The sequence below is a fragment of the Spinacia oleracea genome, chromosome 4, assembly GCF_020520425.1.
Source record: "Spinacia oleracea cultivar Varoflay chromosome 4, BTI_SOV_V1, whole genome shotgun sequence".
In the NCBI taxonomy this organism is placed as follows: domain Eukaryota; kingdom Viridiplantae; phylum Streptophyta; class Magnoliopsida; order Caryophyllales; family Amaranthaceae; genus Spinacia; species Spinacia oleracea.
The window spans coordinates 170,594,826-170,612,483 of NC_079490.1; the positions used below are offsets into that span (position 1 = coordinate 170,594,826).

The 17,658-nt window shown below is 35.9% G+C and overlaps 2 protein-coding genes across 4 annotated transcripts; one reads left to right on the plus strand and one right to left on the minus strand.

The window, feature by feature from the left end:
- The first annotated feature begins 1,181 nt into the window (after positions 1 to 1,181).
- LOC110787893 (coatomer subunit delta) lies at positions 1,182 to 9,073 on the plus strand. Its single transcript, XM_021992532.2, has 12 exons — positions 1,182 to 1,328; positions 1,770 to 1,840; positions 2,916 to 2,955; positions 3,810 to 4,033; positions 4,489 to 4,731; positions 4,856 to 5,024; positions 5,543 to 5,844; positions 7,024 to 7,213; positions 7,314 to 7,467; positions 7,802 to 7,864; positions 8,026 to 8,122; positions 8,645 to 9,073. The coding sequence occupies exons 2-12, from the start codon at positions 1,838 to 1,840 to the stop codon at positions 8,732 to 8,734; spliced, it is 1,575 nt and encodes a 524-aa protein (XP_021848224.1). The 5' UTR covers positions 1,182 to 1,328; positions 1,770 to 1,837; the 3' UTR covers positions 8,735 to 9,073.
- Positions 9,074 to 10,174: 1,101 nt separating this feature from the next.
- On the minus strand, positions 10,175 to 17,353 carry LOC110787862 (boron transporter 4). Of its 3 annotated transcripts, none has more exons than XM_056842840.1 (13): positions 17,144 to 17,353; positions 16,406 to 16,527; positions 16,188 to 16,270; positions 15,551 to 15,650; positions 14,841 to 14,979; positions 14,414 to 14,746; positions 13,447 to 13,620; positions 13,239 to 13,334; positions 12,849 to 12,965; positions 12,447 to 12,766; positions 11,394 to 11,673; positions 10,742 to 10,852; positions 10,175 to 10,633 (listed from the first exon to the last, which is right to left on the minus strand). In XM_056842840.1, exons 2-13 carry the CDS (start codon positions 16,513 to 16,515, stop codon positions 10,601 to 10,603), a joined length of 1,896 nt encoding a protein of 631 aa, XP_056698818.1. In that variant the 5' UTR covers positions 16,516 to 16,527; positions 17,144 to 17,353; the 3' UTR covers positions 10,175 to 10,600. The 3 variants fall into 3 exon arrangements, with proteins under 3 accessions (XP_056698818.1, XP_021848192.1, XP_056698817.1); XM_021992500.2 differs by having other exon boundaries at positions 15,551 to 15,743; XM_056842839.1 differs by lacking the exon at positions 17,144 to 17,353 and adding an exon at positions 16,674 to 16,825 and having other exon boundaries at positions 15,551 to 15,743.
- Positions 17,354 to 17,658: the final 305 nt, after the last annotated feature.

Below are 17,658 nucleotides of genomic sequence, written 5' to 3' on the forward strand. Positions count from 1 at the left end.
GCCTCGATTCATGTTGGGTTGTCGTGATTTTTCAATAATGTTGGCTCCATTATAGAGGTGTATCACCAAATATTATTGGTTGCTTTTTCTTAGGGGGGTTAAGCCGTGTAAGTTTCATGTTGAGATTCTCAACACTGGCCCGCTATGTTTAATTAAACGTGTCGTAAACCCTTTTACATTTTGTGTTTGATTCATGTCATGTTAAATGTTGTTAGCTCTATACAAGATTGTGCAATCACTATTAACTCCTTTACAAAAATGAAAATGTTTTCCAACCTAAGTAGAATCATTTCCCAGCTTTGAAGAAAAACATAAACTATTTTAAAAATCGGTTTACAATAAAAATATTAAATGGAAGCCAAATTCATTAAGTTTAGGGTGTTTCTATATTAACTTTCACGTGGGAGCCCGCACACAAATATTATTTTTTTGTCACTCTAGTAGTTTGGTGCTTTAAGTTAGGATTACTTTTGTCCTTAGTCGGGTTTACTTGTCTCATCGTCAGAGATAATCCTTGAATTCACTGCTACCCTTAATTATTCTCTTTTTGGTTCACCTGAATGAAACTTAAATAAAATTATATTAATAAATCGGGAATTGTTTTCCTGGACTTATTTGGACAGAACTTGCTGAAAATAACTTTTTGTTTGTGCTAAATTCTTTTAGAAATTAACTTGTTTTGTCCGACGTACGTAACGAGGGAGTGAGAAAAGGAGATCTACCACCTCTCTGTCAGAATATTGCTATTACGTATTACGTGACACCAACTTTAGAAAATCTTACTACAATACGTAATGGCAATATTTTGACATAAGTCCTCGACTATTCATATACTCCGTATGTTTTACTTTGACTATTGTTGGTGATTTATATGTCAGATAAAACATAGTCACGTGAGATCTTGTTAGATTCGTCTCGATGTGTATTTTCAAAATATCAACTTTATATAATTATTGTTTGAAGAAAATTTAAGATATTAGTGATCAAAATTGTGCATTGGCATGCGTGAAAGTTACCAATTTTGCGAGTATTTCCAAACAGATGAAGTATTAAACTTCTCCATATTTAATATTTTGGTAACCCTTATTTGTACTGAATTTATTTGTTTTATAAAAATAATATGAACAAAATCGGGACTTAATTCATAAATTCTGAAATTAAATTTCTATTTTCCCTTCAATTAAAAGTAAACAAGTTATAGGCAAAAAATAATTAAATAGGTGTAGCAAATCAAATCTGAAAATTGAGTTGTAAAACTTTCTCTCCCTTTTCTCACTCCCTCGTTTGCTCGGAGATCTACCACCTCTCTGCCATTCCATTCCTCTCAAGTAAGCGTCTTTCTCTCTCCTCTTTCCTTCTTCTCTTCAAAACGTTGTTTCTCTTTTGTTCAATTTGATCAGAACTTCGAATTTCCATTTTGAGATCTGCCATTATTGATTGATTTCAATTATAATCATCATCGGATCTAATTTAATCACTGGTGATTCGAAATGTTTAATTTTTGTAATTTTCGAATGAATTTTTTAAAAATCAGTGTTTGTATGATCACTTCTATCATCAAAATCGTTTGATTAGGGTGTTTTGGAATAGAATTTGTAGGTTTTATTGGGAATCAGTTAATTTTGCATCGCATTGTGGCTCATTGTAGGAGTTTGATGTTGTATTCTTGTCGATTATTTTGTTGATCTACATATTATAGCTATAGATCTTCTGCATTGCAATGTTTAGGTTATGAAATACGCCTATTAATTTGTGACATTGTATTACAGGAGTTCTGTGTGAATTTGTCTTCCATTTTTCAATCGATTTGAGCTGTGGGATTTTGTGAGGTGTAAAGATGGTAAGTCAAATTCTTTGCATTTCCCTTTGTTGTACATTGTAAATTGTAATTGCCAATGTTGTGTTGGGTTTTGTATATAGTTTGCTCAAGCTCGATGCGATTTTGGATGAAGTGTATGGAATGGTGTTAAGTAATGAACAATACAAAAATGTTGAAAGTACTATTAGTTGGATTATTTTAATTGTTTGGATTTGACTGAATTGAACAGCATATGAACTATGAAGTGGTAATTTTCCCATCACATGGGATCTGTTGAACATCCGAATACCGCCTCGTGTTTGAAAGGTTCTTAGGGGTAGAGTAATAGTGCTATGATGTGTTTTCTAGACGAGAATGGCTGTTGTACCATAACATATCAGCAGCATAGGCTATATTGTTCACCTTGTGCTCTATAATGGGGTGAAATAGAAGTAAATTTCTCCTTGTTAAATCTGTTTTTTGATTTTCTGGACTAATTGACTTCAAGTAACTGCGCGTGGTGTTTTGGTGAAGGGAAGTGTCAAGGATAATTCTTGTGGACATTAGAGTGCCAGATTGTGTGATATTGTGATCCTTACAAACAGAAACTAGCTTTTGAGCCCGTTCAAAGAACGGGTAGTTGTATAGTGGTTATTTAGTGTATTTTTTAAAGTTCTAATTTTATTGAGCTTGTGATTTTAGAGAGTATATATGATTTAAATAGAGGCAAATTTTGAAGGTTGAAAAAATATATGTAAATTAAATAGTGTATTAATATTGAGTGTTAATCGGGAAGATGGAGTGGAAGATGCAGAATTAATAGATTGGTGAATTGATGCTGTATGAAGGAGGCGGTTGGAGTTGCATAATATATCAAACAACAAAGAAAAAATAAAATTAAAAAACCAAATTGATGGAGGAAACAATGGATAACACGTGTCATCTAATCAAATGTGGTGACACATGTCATCTAATCAAATGTGGTTTTGCTTTTTAAATACTAGGTATAGATTTTAGTTGATGTGACACATCGTCGCTTTGCTTTGAGGTTATTGAACTTCCGTTCTGTATTTCCAATGTGGCATAGTTATTGATTGCTTGATTCTGGATGATACAGGTTGTTCTTGCAGCTTCCATCATCAGTAAATCTGGCAAAGGTAAGATATTTGTTTCTGCTTTTTTAATGTGAAACCTGTTGATCCTTTGTTTGCATTTATGTTATTTCTTTTCTAAAATGACTTCGAGTTGGTGTCTTCCGAAGTGTCATTGTATCTGTTGGCTTTCCACATTTCTCATGTTTCTAGTGGTGCCTAACTAGGATTGCAGGTTATTTGTTAATTTGGATATTAGATATTTCCATATCTAAGCTTATGCCTTTAGCTCTATTGATCTTGCCATCTTTTTATCTTACTATTTCCCGAAATATTTATTTAGTCCCCTCATATGCGTGAGAAACCACCTAGCCTTCTGCCGGATTTCTTTTTAAAAAGAACTATGCAACAATTGGGGGAAAATGGTTGTCTTTGTTCCACTGTCCTGGATTTCCAACTTTATAATAAAATCCTCTAATCTTGGTTGACTTGCCAGTTTACAGATTACAGACTTCACTTGTTGCCTTTAATTTTTAGAACTATCACCTATGCAGTTAACATTATGCTTTTCATGTCAGGATAAACACTAATACATCATCAAATATTAATGATTTATGCAATTCCTGGATCCTCTGCAGTTTCGAAGTTCTTGAATCATGTTTTATTTTTGTCAAAACATATTTTGAGGGATTTGCTCCTGATGCTCAATCTGGAGTTGAATTAGTCTTTGCATATAGCTGAAATCCTGCTTATTATTCTTCAGTCGCTGCTCTTTGCTCATTAAAGTAGGATAAGTACGTTAGACGGTTAGAGAATAGATATTGCACGCATTATTTTAGATTATTTGACGTAACTGTGTTTTATGTTTACATTTGAGTTTTGTCGTGGTGGCATTGATTCTTATTCAAACTTCCTTGCAGCTCTTGTCTCAAGGCAATTTGTGGACATGACTCGCATAAGAATGGAAGGCCTCCTTGCTGCATTCCCCAAGCTGGTTGGGACAGGAAAGCAGCATACTTATGTTGAGACTGAGAATGTCAGATATGTGTACCAGCCTATTGAAGCTCTTTACTTGCTTGTTATTACAAACAAGCAGAGTAATATTTTGGAGGACTTGGAGACTTTACGAATGCTTTCTAAAATAGTATCCTTCATTTGTCTTTCCTCACTGATCAGAACTCCAAGGTTCCATAAAATTGAGTTCCAAGTTAAAACACTTGTACTTTTGACGACTAAATTGCTTGTGAAACTTTTAAAATTAAGATGATCAAAGTCAAGCTGAACACATCGATTGATCGATATCCCCTCCCTCCTTCAAATTTCTTCTTATATCTTTTTTCTTTAAACAATGCGTGCCTACATAATGTAACCTTAACCTTTTTTCTTCCCTCTTTCACTTCCAATTTTCTGATTGAACTATATGGTTGAGGCATTGATTATGTCCTGTTTTACTTGTATGCATGTTCATGCTGCTGATATACTTGTTCCTGTGTTCTGTTGATCCTTCCATATTCTAAAGCTCTTCCTCTTTGATGTTGTTGTATGTGGTTTTAGTTAAAATTTACTGTCCCATGAATGTTATTCCTTAACTATGCAAAGGTACCAGAATATACTTACTCATTGGACGAAGAAGGAATAGGTAGAGCAGCATTTGAGCTCATATTTGCCTTCGATGAACTCATTTCTCTTGGACACAAAGAAACTGTCACCGTTGCGCAGGTGAAGCAGTATTGTGAGATGGAAAGTCATGAAGAGAAATTGCACAAGCTGGTGATGGCAAGTAAGATCAGTGAAACCAGGGATGTAATGAAGCGCAAAGCTAATGAAATTGAGAAAAACAAGGTATACTTTGTTTGCCTCACTTCGTTCAATCCTGCCTCTGTGCTGTATCTGTCCATGGTTGGCAGGCAACTGGATCGTTACATACATGGAGCTTCATCATTAAAACAATGTTTGGCTTTGGCAGATGGAAAAGAACAGGGGTGACAAAGGGTCTTACATGTCGTCCATGGGTACTTCAAGACTTGAAAGTACTTTCAATGACATGGGCATATCTAGCAGCAATAGTGGATTTAGCAGTGGTTCTGGGTTTATACCATCAACTGATCAGGATTCGTTCTCCACCAAGTCGAAAGGTTTGTCCTAGATGCTTTACTTGATAATACACAAACTTTATCTTTTGAAAATAAAATCTAGCTAACTATAAGGTTGTTTATATCTGACTCCCTTACAGCAATTAAGGTAAGCGCTGGGATAATGTTGCATTGATTAAAATTAAGCCAGAATGAGAGAAATATATTGTACTTAGTTTTCCCATACTTTTGAAGCCGACTTATAATGTAGGTTTGTTGCTAATACATGCATCAAAAGAAGTACATGGCTATGCAGTTGGTATATGTTTAGAAAGTACTGCCAACTGTATTAATTAGGGCTCGTTTTATGGATTTCATTAATAGCTGTTGCCATTGTCTGTCTGTCTTGTTATATGCTAAATGGTTGATCTAATTAAATAGCAGTCATAACTGTTGATCCTGCTTGTATGATGCCTTTTCTACTCATCATTGTGAAACTACTAGTACTTTCTGCATTCTGATAAAAATGATGACCTGTTTTCAGTTTTCCACTGCTGATTCTCTTTGTTTGGTGGTATCAGGTCGTCCAGCAGCACCTGTTTCTGCCCCGCAGAATATTGGCATGAAGCTCGGAAAATCACAAGGGACAAACAAATTCTTGGAATCACTGAAAGCAGAAGGTGAAATGATTGTCGCGGATGTCCCACCAACTTTAAGTAAGTCTAAGGCTGCTGCTCCACCACCTACTGATCCCCTAACATTGACTGTGGAGGAGAAGCTCAATGTGACACTCAAACGAGATGGAGGTCTCAGTAACTTTGATGTTCAGGGTACTTTATCACTTCAGATTCTTGAGGACAAAGATGCTTATATCCAAGTTCAGGTACTTCTTGCTGCTCCAACTTTGCTATATGATGGCCTTCTCAAGTCTCAACCTACCCCTTAAGTTCACTTTCCCATGTGTCTGACCATTTAATAGGCTATATTTTTTTAATCATGATAATGATGATATTTTAAAAAGCTGCTTTGCAATGTAAAGTGACCATTTAACCTGGGTAATTAGTTTAATGAGAAAGGATACTTGACTCCAAAATTTTCAGCAGAGGGCATGTGGTGTGAGATGAGGAGTGTAGGCTGTGTATGAAATGGGCAACTGATTAACTGGTTGACAATGCATTTATAATCAAATAAATATATACCCAATCCCTTGTTTGGCATGTGGTAGGAATAGGTGCGGAATAAATAAGAAATAAACTATAACTTACCAAGATTATCTCCCATGGATATTTTGCATACAAACCCTTATTCCACACTTAATACATGCCTCCCTCCCCTTCTCTACTCCCTAGTTATTAATCTGTTGGGACTATGAGGGTTTCAATCTCCTTCCACTTCCCAACAGAAATTCTCACGCCATTAAGCAAACATGGGATAAGAAACAGTTGGGAATTTGAATCTCATCCCTAGCTTAAAGTCCTCTAGGCAGAAAGTTTTTGGATTTTATTGAATTATATCGGCGTGAATCGAAGAATAGTTCAAGGGCATGTGAACTACCGAAACTACCCTCGGCTCCTGTGAACTTGTTATCAAAAATCTGAACTACTTAAAATGCCCTTACCTCTCGATTATCTGACGGTGTTTTTGGAATACAGAAGTATGGAGGGAAAATAGGGAAGAGAAAGCGAGGTACTCATCTCCTCTTGTTTGGATATTACTTAGGGGAGAGAGAAGGGAATAGAATCGCAGGGATCCATTTTCTTTCTCTTGTAATAAATGAAATCCTTCCACTGTTGGAAAGATTTGGAAGGAAAATGTTATCTACCATCTTCCATCCTCGCACCTCCCCTTCTTTCTCTATTCTTCCTTTCCGTCCCTTTCCTTCCATAACTGCTATTCAAACATAGTACAAGAGTTTTATGTTTTCAATATTATTGTAGTCTGGGATGTATGCCGTTTGACATTCCACGCACACATCAAGGGCAGATCTAGGTTAATACTGTGTATGTTTATAATAGGACCCATGCAGTCTGTTTTAATGGTTTGTATGCTATGCAATATACAGGTTGAGTCTGGCGGTAATCCTAATGTCTTGTTCAAAACGCATCCTAACATCAACAAGGAGCTGTATTCAAATGAAAGTGTTTTGGGTCTTAAAGATCCTAACAGGCCTTTTCCCACCGGTCAAGGAGATGGTGTTAGTCTTCTAAGATGGAGAATGCAGAGCACAGATGAATCTGTTGTTCCTTTGACGAGTGAGTTTAGTGATGTGCATACTTTATCTGCTTAGTGCTTATACTGGGGATTTTAATTTTGATATTTTCCAACTTCTCATTATTTTTTCTTATTTGGCAGTCAATTGCTGGCCTTCTGTTTCTGGAAATGACACTTATGTCAGCATTGAGTATGAAGCTTCGGCAATGTCTGATTTACAAAATGTTGTTATCTCAGTACCCCTCCCTGCTCTTAGAGAGGCACCAAATGTAACACAAATCGAAGGGGACTGGAGGTGAGTGAAAGTGATGAATCCTTCTACCAAATTAAATAAATAAAGTGACTAATCCAGCGTTTTTTAAAAATCTTAGTAAAAGATGCCTAACATGAGTTAAACAGTCAAGAGTCCTACTAATGCCTAGTTGCCTACTATATGTGCTTATTGTAGTTATACAGTGTTTGAGTTTGTGCCCCACATTTTTTTTAAGAAACTCTGATAATAGGATTGTAATTTTGCATCCGTTCCTAAAACAGTTCAACCAATATTCTGCTGTAGTTTTTTTATCTTGTTGGGGTCAAATCTTTGTTTACTAAGTTGGAAAATTATGCATTTATTTTTTCTTTGGCAGGTATGATCCCAGAAATTCTGTATTGGAGTGGTCCCTTGATCTGATTGATGACTCTAATCGCAGGTGAGTATCTTACTAGTATCTGCATTCCTTCCCTATGAATGGATAACACGTCGTATAGAAAATGAAAATTATATTAACTAATACGGTGTAGAAAAGAAGAATTCGGACTCTAGTAGGTATCATGAATTGGACATTGAATCATTATCTTTTTAATGTTGCAGTGGGGCTCTGGAGTTTGTAGTACCTGCAGCAGACTCGTCAGCCTTCTTTCCCATCTCAGTGCGATTCACTGCTACTAAGACATTCAGTGACTTAAAGGTATGATTTCCTGACACTTTCCTAAGTCCAATTTTGTTCCAATTTTGTTATAGACGATGTTGTGACTTATAACTTGGTCTTCCTCCCTTTTTACGTTTATGCTGGTCTTAGAAAAGGAATGACTTTTTTTTCGAGGGAAGAAAATATATGACTTACGCCTTGTTCTCTTCCCCTGATCTGGTCTGATTTTTCTAGTTTTTGATTTTGTCTCATCTGATCTGGTTTTGTGAGTGCTTTTCGTTTTTTCTGTTCTGATTTTATAAGCTATAAGAACAAGGTGAAGAGAACAACGCCTTATGTGTCATTACTTTCTGGAATTTGTTTGTTTGAAGCTGTGATAAGAATGAATGAAAATCACATTCAAACCCTAAGAAAGTGCAAAATTCCCTGTTAGTATCTTTCCGGGCAGAGTATATATTGACAGTTTCATTTGTAAGTGTTGTGCCGTGGCTGCTGATTCTGTACTTGTTTATGTTCTGACTTCGGGTTTTTTTTTTTTTTTTTTTAATTTTTATTGTGCAGGTTACCAATATCTTGCCAATAAATGGTGGACCTCCTCCCAAATTTTCTCAGAGAGTCCAACTTCACACAGAAAGCTATCAAGTGGTCTGATAAAACCACAATCTTGGCATCATTTATCATATGGTTTTGCTTGCGCACCCGTAGCATTTTTATGCATTTTCTTAATTTACATGCTCTGATTTACGCATGTAGTTAATTTCTTTATATGTGAAAATTGATTCTGTTTGTGTAGTGGCCTGTTCTTGAGGATTGGTTTTATACAGTTGAAGTGATTCAGCTCCTTATTTCTGGTTAAAAATACTAGCGCGGTTGGAAATTAGCATGTTGTAATAGATAAAGACTAGAGTTATTGGAATGAAGTTTTCTAGCTTTGTAAAACTCTCTTTACCAAAAAAAATAAACACATGAATGAAATAGGCACTTTCTGAAGGATTATTGTATGCAATTAATCATGAAAATGGAATTGTTGTACGAAATACATAGCAGCTTTTGCATCTGTGTTGTTCCTTGAAAAGCTAGACAACAATCATCATTGCCTGGGCAAGTAGTATTAGATCGATTCATTCTGCCTAATACTCCAGATGATTACGTGAAGTATCAATGGGTGTCGTGGCTGGGGACCTGGGGCTATAGATGGCTGTGGCCCGGCCTAACACTAAAAAGCCTGGCCTGGCACGAGCATGAAGTTGTGGGCCTTGGGCCATAATTTTTGGAAAAATGCACGATAAGGGCACTACATGACTCGACCTAGAATGACAAAATACGCTAAATTTAGTAAAATTAGGCTTAACACACGATTCACATGACGGCCCGGCCTGACATGAGGGTTCATTGGCTTGCGCCGGGCCCTATTAAAAACTTTATGGTCGGCCCTGCCCGATACAGAGACGGCTTGACATGGCCCGGGCTAATTCAAGCCCACCACCTGGCCCGGAAAACAATCATCTTTACCTAGGGCTTAGGTACGTCCGGAGGAAATCAAGGACAAGTGGGTCTGCAGGAGCTCTTTAGGCCTCCTAGCAGAGGGGATAGGGCTACCAATTTGCCAACTTAGCAAGTGTGACTGCATGAGGCTTGTAAGTGGTGCGCTTTAGAGTATTGTACTTCCTTTGTTTTTTTTTAAATGACACAATTATTTAGGCACGTTTGCCAATGCACGATTTCAAACGTTAATATCTTCCATTATGGATAAGAAAAATTATAAGAAGTTGATATTTAAAACATATTTATTGAGACGAATCTAATAAGACCCACATGACATTGCACAAAAATATGTATTGTACTTCCTCTGTTCTTTTTTCTGCTACAGAAGTTTCTGCTACGACTATGTTTATTGTGTCATGTAAATAAGAACAGAGGAAGTATTTGTCTATCCATTAATGAAATTTATAGGGCTAAGATTTCATTGGAATTCAACTCACCAATTAGGGGATGTGTTCTTTTCACCCGGTATGGTCTAATTTTTCTAGATTTTGATCTGATCTGGTCTGTATGTTTTCTGTGAGTATTTTTTAGGTTTGATCTAACAAGTAATAAGAATTAGGAGCCTTAGATAACGAAACAAACGAAGATTTTACAATTCTCAATTCTCAATTCTCACTTTTGTAGCAGAAACATTGCACAAAATTTGTACACCCAATTTCCCCTTCTATTCTTTCCACAATGATTCGTAAAGCTAATTAAATTGCTAGCTTTGTTAAATTTCGAGTTTATATACTGTATATGCATTTCATAGCCTTTCTGAATTTTGACAAACAATCACCACATCCTCCTCTTTCCCCGTATTTTCACTGACATTGGCACGCTATAAAATTTTCATATGCTTCTTTTGATCCTCCTTTTCAAGGTTTAAACCATGCAAAATGTCTTGTAACAAAGCTATCTTTCATCATCATCATCATCATCATCATCATCATCATTAGCCTTTCCCATCTGATTAATACCATGCCTGTTCTTTCATTCTGGACGAACAATTTCTTGAGGATGAATCTGAAAAAGGGCACAAAAGAATAAATGATGAAGTTACTACTACTTTGATTTGCGCAGAAAATAGTGTTTTATAGAAAGAAGCAAATTTCAGTTATTCTGAGTTGTGACCTGAGGATTATCAAAGCTCGAGGCTCTGATCTTGAACTCCCCTCTGCTAGTCGTCATTTCATCTAGTATCTCAAAATCATCTCCCTCCTCATCATCAGGAGCTTCTCCTTCCTAATCACAGACACGAGAGACATCAAAGTAGAAGTGATCAAATTTTGGGCCGGGCCGGGTTTTAACACAACAAATCCATATAATTGTTATTTTGTGCAGGTTTTGAGGGCCGAACGGGCTTTTTGGGTTGAGTTTGGGTCTAAAAATGCATATTTTAGGCTACCCCAAACCCGTACTTTTCAGGCCAGGCCGGGCTTTAACACAAAATCATGCCCAAATCCAAAATTTTGTTACTTGGTGCGGGTTTTGTGGGCCAAGCGGGCTTTGGGTCAGGTTCGGTTTTGGTCTAAAATGTACTTCGTATATTTTAGGCTACCCCAAACCCGTATTTTCGGGTCGGCTTTAACACAAAAAAGCATGCCCAAACCCATAAATTTGATACTCAATACGGGGTTTGCGGGCCGGAATGGGCTTGCGGTCGGGGTCGGGTTTTGGTCCAAACCCATACTTTTCGGGCTGTGCTATAGTTGATCGGGTCTACGTCAAAGTAGCCAAAGAACATCAAAATTAGTAAGAATGATGGAAGTAACAATTTACATACCTCAAAAGACATGCTTTGAGAACGTCTAGGTGCACCAGCAATCTCTTCATACCCAGCTGCATCCAGTTCTTGAAGATGAAAGGGATGAAAAAACTTCGGGAGAATATGTTGGCGTATGCTTATGAGAAAGAAGAAAGGCAAAGGGAACAGAATCCCTGCTATTGGTATCCAAGTAACTCCAAAGCAGATCAACAAGTACACAAATTGGAATAGAGTGAATGCAGCAATGTATTTGAAGGGCACTGATTCCACATATGATGCATGAGCTTCTTCCAAAACCCTATACACAATTAGTGGATGGATATCAATCAACTTGATCAGATTGCCATAACTAGGGGTGTTAATGAGCCGAGCCGAGCCAAGACCGAGCCTGAGTAGTTGAGCTTGAGCTCGACATATTAAAAACCGAGCTCAATAGGTTTGGTTGAGGCTCGATAGACTCGTTCAAGGTTGATCATCAAATGTTTAGTTAAGATACATGTTTATCAAAATTTTCATGTTTGGTTCAAAATAAATATCTATTAAAAATTAGTTTATGCAAAAAAAATAATTTATGAAAGAACTCGAACTCGAACTAACAAGCTTTCGAGCCGAGCCATTGATAGCTCAGGCTTGGCTCGTTAAAACCTCGAGCCGAACCTGAGCTTGAGTCGAGCCTGCTCGAGCTGAGCTTTGACCGAGCTTTTTCGAGCCAATTCGCGAACAGACTTGGCTCGTTAACACTCCTAGGCATAACAGTTTTAAGAGGTTGCAAGCATCATAATCAACATGATAAAAAAGACACCATTTTGCATCTTTTTGAGTTTCTAAATTTCCATTTTCAAAGTGCCAAAAGGTTCATAAGTAGGTTTCTGAAAACTCAACCAAAAACTGGTATAGCACAACAACAGGTTTCTAAAACCATTTTGCATCAGTTTGAGTTTCTAAATTTCCATTTTCAAACTGCAAAAGGTTCATAAGTAGGTTTCTGAAAACTCTACCAAAAAACATGTATAGCAACAAAACCAGGTTTCTAAAACCCTGAATCAAAAATATTCAAAAAGAGAAACTTACTTGTATCGTCTAACTGGTGTAATGAACAGGAGAAGGATCCTTTCCCAGAACTGGCTTCCAGGAAGACTATCAATGGCCATATATGCAAAGTATCCCCATAAAACAGAGGTTGGTATTAACTTAATCACAGGCATAGCAAACATAGCACCTCCTACTAGTACTGATTGTAAGATGTTGCTAACTCTTTGTTCATTGACTCTAACAGGCAAATAACTGTCAATGTGTTCAAGTTTAAAAGCTTTGTTTTCCTTTCCTTGTTTGCCATCTCCATTCATAACTGCTTGTTTCAAGTCTTCCAATTCCTTCACAACTTCATGTGGCTGATAAAACAGGAATTATCACTTGATAGAATTTAGGTTAAAGAGTTTTATAATGTATGAGCAAGTTTTGTTGAAAGCTTACATTGGGATTTTGATCCATTTTGATGAAAACATCTTGCATTTGGCCATATAATTCAGTGCTGCTAACATTTTTCCTTATGCTTTCCTTTGCAGATTTTACCATCTTTTTCCCTATCAACTGTCATTAGATCACAGTTATATGAGTCACTGAATTATTTAGGCTCCGTTCTATTCGACTTATTTTTTCTGAACTTATATTATCTGAATTTATCTGGAAAAAAAAACTTATTATGACTGAAATAAACTTATGTATGTGTTAAAATGTCTGAATTTTTTATTTTTTTTCTTCTGAAATCTGAAATAAGTCAAACTAAGTCGAACAGAACAGAGCACTTTTGCAAATCTAACAATATGATGAATTTGACTTTGAAATTCATCTCTACACACTCACCTGCCTCTTGAGGACAGCAAGGCTCTTTGTATGCATTGGAGACTGTGGAAGAACACCATTTGATGGAGGGAGTCCGATTAATCCACAAAGCAAAGTCTGTAATTACATTAACAAAATCTTAGACAGCAAAGTCTGTAATTACCTTAACAAAATCTTAGACAGCATGAATACTGCATAATGTAATTACAGATTAACTTATTTTACATACTGTAAATCCAAGCACCAAAATGTCGTAGTGGTAAGCAGAAGGTTTTTTCAGATTGAATTCCTTTTGTTGTGCTAGCTGTGAAGCAACACTGTGGTCAAAAAAGTACAGTCCTGCTACCATCAGAGCTGGTATGATTGCTGCAAAGATGTACCCAACTGGAACTCTGACCATATCCTGCATTAACAGTTTCTGAATTTGTCAAAATTCATTTAGATATAGGCTTCGTTTGGTAGGGCGTAAAACATTTTCCTGGAAAACAGTTTTCCTCTATTTTCAAATTTACATTGTTTGGTTTGCAAAGGAGTGTAAAACCGTTTTCCCCAGGAGTAAAATTGCTCTCATAATGATGGAGAACCATTTTCCCTTTTCCTTGTCCACTCCTCTCACTACCTACTTACTTTCCCTTTCATTTTCCTTTCGTTTCATAATTTTTCTTACATGGAACCAAACAACGTAAAACTAATTTTGGAATTGTGTTTTCCATGAAAATCATTCTACAATGAAAACGTTTCACACCCAACCAAACGGAGCCCTATAGTAAAACATTTTCCTTGAAACAGTTTTCCTCTATTTTCAGTTGTACATTGTTTGGTTTACAAAGGAGTGTAAACATGTTTTCCCTATGATTAAAATTGCCCTCTCAATGATGGAGAACCATTTTCCCTTATAATTGAAGGAAAAACTGTTTTCCTTCCTTTTCCTTTTCTCTCTGTACACTCCTTTGACCTCTGACTACCTGCTTACTTTACCTTTCATTTTCCTTTCGTTTCATCATTTTTCTTACATGGAACCAACCAACGGAAAACTAATTTTGGAATTGTGTTTTCCATTGTAAACAGTTTCCCATGAAAATCGTTTTACACTGAAAATATTTCACACCCAACCAAACGGAGCGAAACAATTCCAAGTATATGAAAAAAAAGAGAAGTAAAACTTATGGTAATCACATAATGAATGAATGATTTACCTTGACAACAGTCCAATGATACACAGATTTAGATTGCCATGGCAGAGGACTAAAGAGCCTTCGAGGTACACCAAGTGGAACACCAGAAGGAATACTGAAGGACAAAGCAGTCCAAACTACAACCATTAAAGGTACTCCATAATCTGCAATTAAGCCCCTAACACGACCTGTACCATACCGCCATGATCTTGCTCTACGGCTCTTAATAGCCATTACAAAAACACCAAAAGTAAAGATTACACCAAGCAACCCATTTGCATATCTCCATTGAAATAGGAACCTCTCTTCATGTGGATCTTCATGTTTGGGAATGCCAAATTCACTTACAACTCCCTATAATTAGATTTGATCAAGTACAGTTAATCTCAATGTAAAACAGAACTAAATCACCTAATAGTAAGGTTAGTAAGTTGTTAAAAAGCACCACCTTGATAGCTTCTTGGAAGAAAAGAACAGTAATCAACATGCCAAAGAGTTCCCCAGCAATCCTTGTAAACCGTTTAATGATCGTGGCAACATTGAATATTGAAAGAAGTATTAACATGATAGAAGTCCATACACACACCCTGAGAAAATTTGCAGCAAGATAAATATTCAGAAACCTGACATCAAATTCATCTGTTTTCTTAAGCAGAATTACGCAGTTCTGTTCGACTTATTTCAGACAAAATAAGTTCAGCAAAAATACTCCCTCCGTCCCAGATTAGTCGTTACACTTTCCTTTTTCGTCCGTCCCAGATTAGTTGTTACACTTCTAAATTAGGAATGACCCCACAATTATTATATTGTCTCTCTCTTCCCACTAAATTTTTTTTTGTCCCCACACCCTCTCTCATTCAATTAAAAGTATACACCACTAACTCCTATCACATCTACTTTTTCAATAAAATAATAATTGATTACCAAACAACCACTTATCACCTAAAACTGTGTGCAAAGGTAAGTGTAACAACTAATCTGTGACGGAGGGAGTAAGTTTTTTTTAGACATTTTCATACACAAATAAGTTTATTTCAGACAAAATAATTTTTTTTCAGATAAAATAAGTTAAGATAAGTTCAGTTAGGTTTAGATAAGTTCAGATAATATAAGTTCAGTCAAAATAAGTCCAATAGAACGGAGCTTTAATGTATGTACCATCCTGCCCAAGCTAGGTAAAGATCCTTTCCCAAATCTGGCCTTCCTTTTGCAAAGTTGTAGAGATAAGAGTACATAATCACAGTTGGTTCTGCAACTCCTACAATCAGAAGAGGTTGCCCACCAATAATTGAGTGAATTATCCCACATATTGCTGTTGAAGCTAAAGTTTCAACTGTGCTCAAGCTTCCATCTACACACAGTAAAAAACATAGAGTTCACAACAAAAATTACCAGTAAATTTTGACTAGAATTTTCCTTTTCCTTTCTCCTGGTTTAAGTGTAACTTAAGCTCTGTTTGGTTGGGTGTGAAACATTTTCAATGTAAAACGATTTTCATAGAAAATACAATTCTAAAATTAGTTTTCCGTTGTTTGGTTCCATGTAAGAAAAATGATGAAACGAAAGGAAAATGAAAGGCAAAGTAAGCATGTAGTGAGAGGAGCGTAGTAGTGTAAATAGAGAGAAGGAAAATGAAGGAAGTTTCAATTGGAAGATCAATTTTACTACTATGGAAAACGGTTTTACACTCTTTTGCAAACCAAACAATATAACATTAAAAATAGAGGAAAATTATTTTCCATGAAAATGTTTTTTGCTTTAACAAATGGAACCTTAGAGTAAGCGAAAAGTGCACCTGTGTCTCTGCTGAGTTGCTCCCCAAAAGCTATGACAGGAAGAGCAGAAGCAAAAAAGATATAGGTAGTTGGTGCCAGTATCCTACACACCAAAAACAATTAATTTTGAGAAATGAAGTAACTTTTTTTATTATTCAAAAATTTGAAGTGCATTTTTCATGTACTAGTCTAAACATTAAATTTCAAAGATGTTAAACATGAAATTACTGAAAATTACCCGAATCCGGATCGAATACCACCACTCCAATCCTGCTTGTAACATGCTAATCTTCCATTGAAATCATTAATAATCCCATAAAATGGTTGCTTCATTATCCCAAGTCCCATTTTAGGAATTCCCTAGAAAAACAGAAAAAATTACCCCTTTAATAATAATATTCAACATTGTTTTAAGAAATCATCTCCTAATAACTTCAATTAAGCTAGTGTGTATGAGTATTTTTTCTGAAATTGTTTTTTACCCTAGATTAAAAATCAAATTATACCTGCAATTACAGTAAAAATTTCTGGGATTTCTTCAACATTGAAGGTAAAATCAAGGGTTGAAGAAAATTAAACCCCAGAAATGGAAAACCCAAGAAAAATTATTCAATGAGAGATCATATACGCGTTTTTCCAAGTTATTGGAAATAAAATCTTAGGAATTACTTCGTATTTGGCAAAAACGGAAACAATAAACCCACAAAAAAAAAAAAAAAAAAAACAGAATTAAAGAAAAAACAGGATACCCATATGTTCTCCGAAGAATTGGGTAAAATTTGACCTAAGAGAACAAATTATAACAAACAATAATGTAAAAAAAATGAAATAAAATCACATTTAATAAATTCATGAATCTTTTCCTGCATGCTAGCTGTAAAATATTTACTTCTAATAACAATAAATACCAATGTAAAAAAAAGGAAACAGTAAATGAATAAAAACGGTGGAGGTGGAGAGAAAAAGAGGAGTTTACGGAGTGGTGGTTCGCCGGAAAAAATGGGCGGCAGGCGGCGGAGGAAAGGTGGTTAGTGTGGTGGAAGAAAGTAAAAAGAGTTGAAGAGTAGGAGGAACGAGGAAATGGAAAGGGAGGTTTAAAAAGACCCGCGCTGGTAATTGTATGACCTCAGTGTGGGCCCCACCCTCTCCAAATCCCAGTTTTGGGGATTCTGGATTTTTGTTTTTGTTTTTGTTTTTTTGAGGATTAATGTTTTTCTGTTAATGACTGCTAATTCGTTAGGACTATTAGCTGTCATTTCACCTCATGTGTGTGTATTCTATTCCGTTCCATGTATTTCTCCACATTGGCCTTTTTTACGAAATTTTTAATGTATACAGAGTTATGGTTTTTGCACCAAAAAATTTTAGAGTTATGATTTGAAATTGTAAAAGTTTGTATGATTAATTGTCTTATAATTGAAACACGATTTATAATTTATAATTTATTCTGTATACTATTTTTTTTTTTTTTTTTTTTGGCGAATGAGCCAC